Source organism: Nuphar pumila, chromosome 2 (genome assembly GCF_984573655.1).
Source record: "Nuphar pumila chromosome 2, dmNupPumi1.hap1.1, whole genome shotgun sequence".
NCBI lineage: Eukaryota > Viridiplantae > Streptophyta > Magnoliopsida > Nymphaeales > Nymphaeaceae > Nuphar > Nuphar pumila.
This window is the reverse complement of record NC_143250.1, coordinates 42,158,413-42,160,713: the sequence shown is the minus strand read 5'-3', so window position 1 is coordinate 42,160,713 and position 2,301 is coordinate 42,158,413. Positions and strand designations below refer to the sequence as shown.

The following is a 2,301-nucleotide window of genomic DNA, read 5'->3' as shown; positions in this document are numbered from 1 at the left end:
TGTTCTGCATCTTATATATTTTCATGTGTTGTTCAATATTCGTTTGGTTTACCCCTGTTTTCCTCATACATCTGTAATTCTTAATCTGATTATGATTCAAGCATCAATATCACATATCATCAGCATGAGATTTATAAATGACACTTTAAAAGCAGAACTAACCCACTGTAAAATCCAACATTCAATCTGGATTTGTTGGGTAATCTGTTACATCATCATCTCAAGACATTGTTGTTTCGTTCTAGGTCCGTTCGCTCCTTTACAATTCCCCTTTTAGATTTATTATGCTTTCCAGGGAATGGTTTACATGATCATCATTCGGGTTATGTTTGTTTGCGATTTGCATGATCAACATCTTCATGTTCTTCAACAAGCTATTATGAAAAGGATGTTGATTTTTTATCTGCTTGAAACGATTCAATAGCTTGGCTGCTGTGGTAATTAGGTTACAAAATGTTGAAACATCTCAGATCAAGGTTATATGATTTCTTTTGCAAATTAACTGACTGGATCTGGGTGTCCCTACTATTCAAAGGAATTCTGGGTTCGAAAGACCGATGAGAAACCATGACTGTGATCGAAAATTCAAATTTGTCTGCTCTACTTGAGCCTAAGATAAATCTTGTTGCTCGACCCATCTTAAGTATGATTATAATAAATCAAGGATGGAATCACAACCAGGCGAAAGTACGTGGTTCCCAAGCGGAGCTAAGGTTGGTTAAGATATCCAAGGCATTGCAGTCAACATCGATGGAGTTCATATTTTGTTGCAGGAGCGTTAATAGCTCCAATTTTGTTATTCTTTTCTCTTCTTTTCGGCTGAGAGTTAAACTAGATGTTTCATTTTTTTTTTTTCTAAATACCTTCCCTATTGTTATTGCCTTAACTTGATTGATAAACAGGGTTTTACTCAGGGAACCAGCCTCAATTGGCAACCCTTGTTCTCCATGTACTCTAATTGTAGTTACTGTTGTAAGCATCTTTTTTTTCCCTCTCTTATAGGCAATTTTAAATATTAAGGTGCTAGAACAAAAATTCATAGAACTATCTGAGGATATTAATCCTGATAGGCTTGAGTCTCGTTCAGTTTTCATGAAGAACCTAAATTTTGCTACTTCTAAAGAGTCTCTTAGGAAGCATTTCACTAAAAACTTGAAGGCTGGCAGTATTTTAAGTGTTAAGATAAAGAAGCATGTAAAAAAATGGAAAGAATCTCTCAAGTGGATTTGGTTTCATAGAGTTTGATTCATTGGATACTGCAAAGACAGCATGCGCTGATTTACAGGGAACTATTTTAGAAGGGCATGCATTAAAGTTGGGGGTTTGTCATGGCAAAAAAAGAAGTACAAGTGATGGAACAGTGTCCTCAAAGGCAGAGAAGGATAAGAGTTCAACAAAATTAATTGTAAGAAATGTTGCCTTTGAGGCAACACAGAAGGATTTGAAACAACTGTTTAGTCCATTTGGACAGATTAAACAATTATTGTTGCCAAAGAAGTTCAATGGGAGCCACAGGGGCTTTGCTTTTGTGGAGTATATGACGAAACAGAAGGCTCAAGCTGCATTTGATGCACTCTCAAGCTCCCATTTGTATGGTCGCCATCTGGTTATAAAACGAGCCAAGGAAGGTGAGAGTCTGGAAGAATTGCAAGCTCACACAACTGCTCAGTTTGATGGTGTAGATGGGGTTGGGAAGTTGTCCAAAAAGAGGAAACAATTGTCTGTGGATGAAGCCAATGTCAAGTTTCAGAGAATCAAAACTTAGATGGCTTGCAGCATCAGCCCCCGCCCCAAATCACTTTCACGCTTACTTGTGCACACGTTTACTATTGTATCACTTTCTGTCCCATACTTTGCTGCACAGCATCACATTTAAAACTTTCATAACATTTGCTATCCAACACTTTGCCACACAACATCATATTTAAAACTGTTATAAACTTCTGCACATCTCCACCATTTTTTTTCCTGCACCCCTTCCATATTACTAGCTTCAGACGTAGGGATAACCTCCAATTGCATATAGATGTGGTATCTCCACAGCTGGTTACACTCAGCACTACCTGCAAAATGCTCTGTTCATACCCTTGGTGCTTCCAGCTCTTACATATCTACCTGTTACTACCCCGGACTGGTACTCCACAACCCCTTTCACACTGCTGTCACTATTGTGACATCACTGCACAGCAACCCTCATGGCTGTTATGGTCTCCTGTGTGTTCATGACACAACAGGTTAAGAGATTGTTGTGATCTCCCGCCACTACTTTACTTCATTTCCTGATCCATAGGGAGATATAGA

At 38.5% G+C, this 2,301-nt stretch overlaps 1 protein-coding gene across 1 annotated transcript; it reads left to right on the top strand.

Annotated features, from left to right (window-relative positions):
- Nucleotides 1-665: 665 nt before the first annotated feature.
- Nucleotides 666-1,765, top strand: LOC149845343 (uncharacterized). The gene is made up of 3 exons (XM_089987618.1): nucleotides 666-713; nucleotides 1,003-1,194; nucleotides 1,286-1,765. Exons 1-3 carry the CDS (start codon nucleotides 666-668, stop codon nucleotides 1,763-1,765), a joined length of 720 nt encoding a protein of 239 aa, XP_089843744.1.
- The last annotated feature ends 536 nt before the right edge of the window (nucleotides 1,766-2,301 follow it).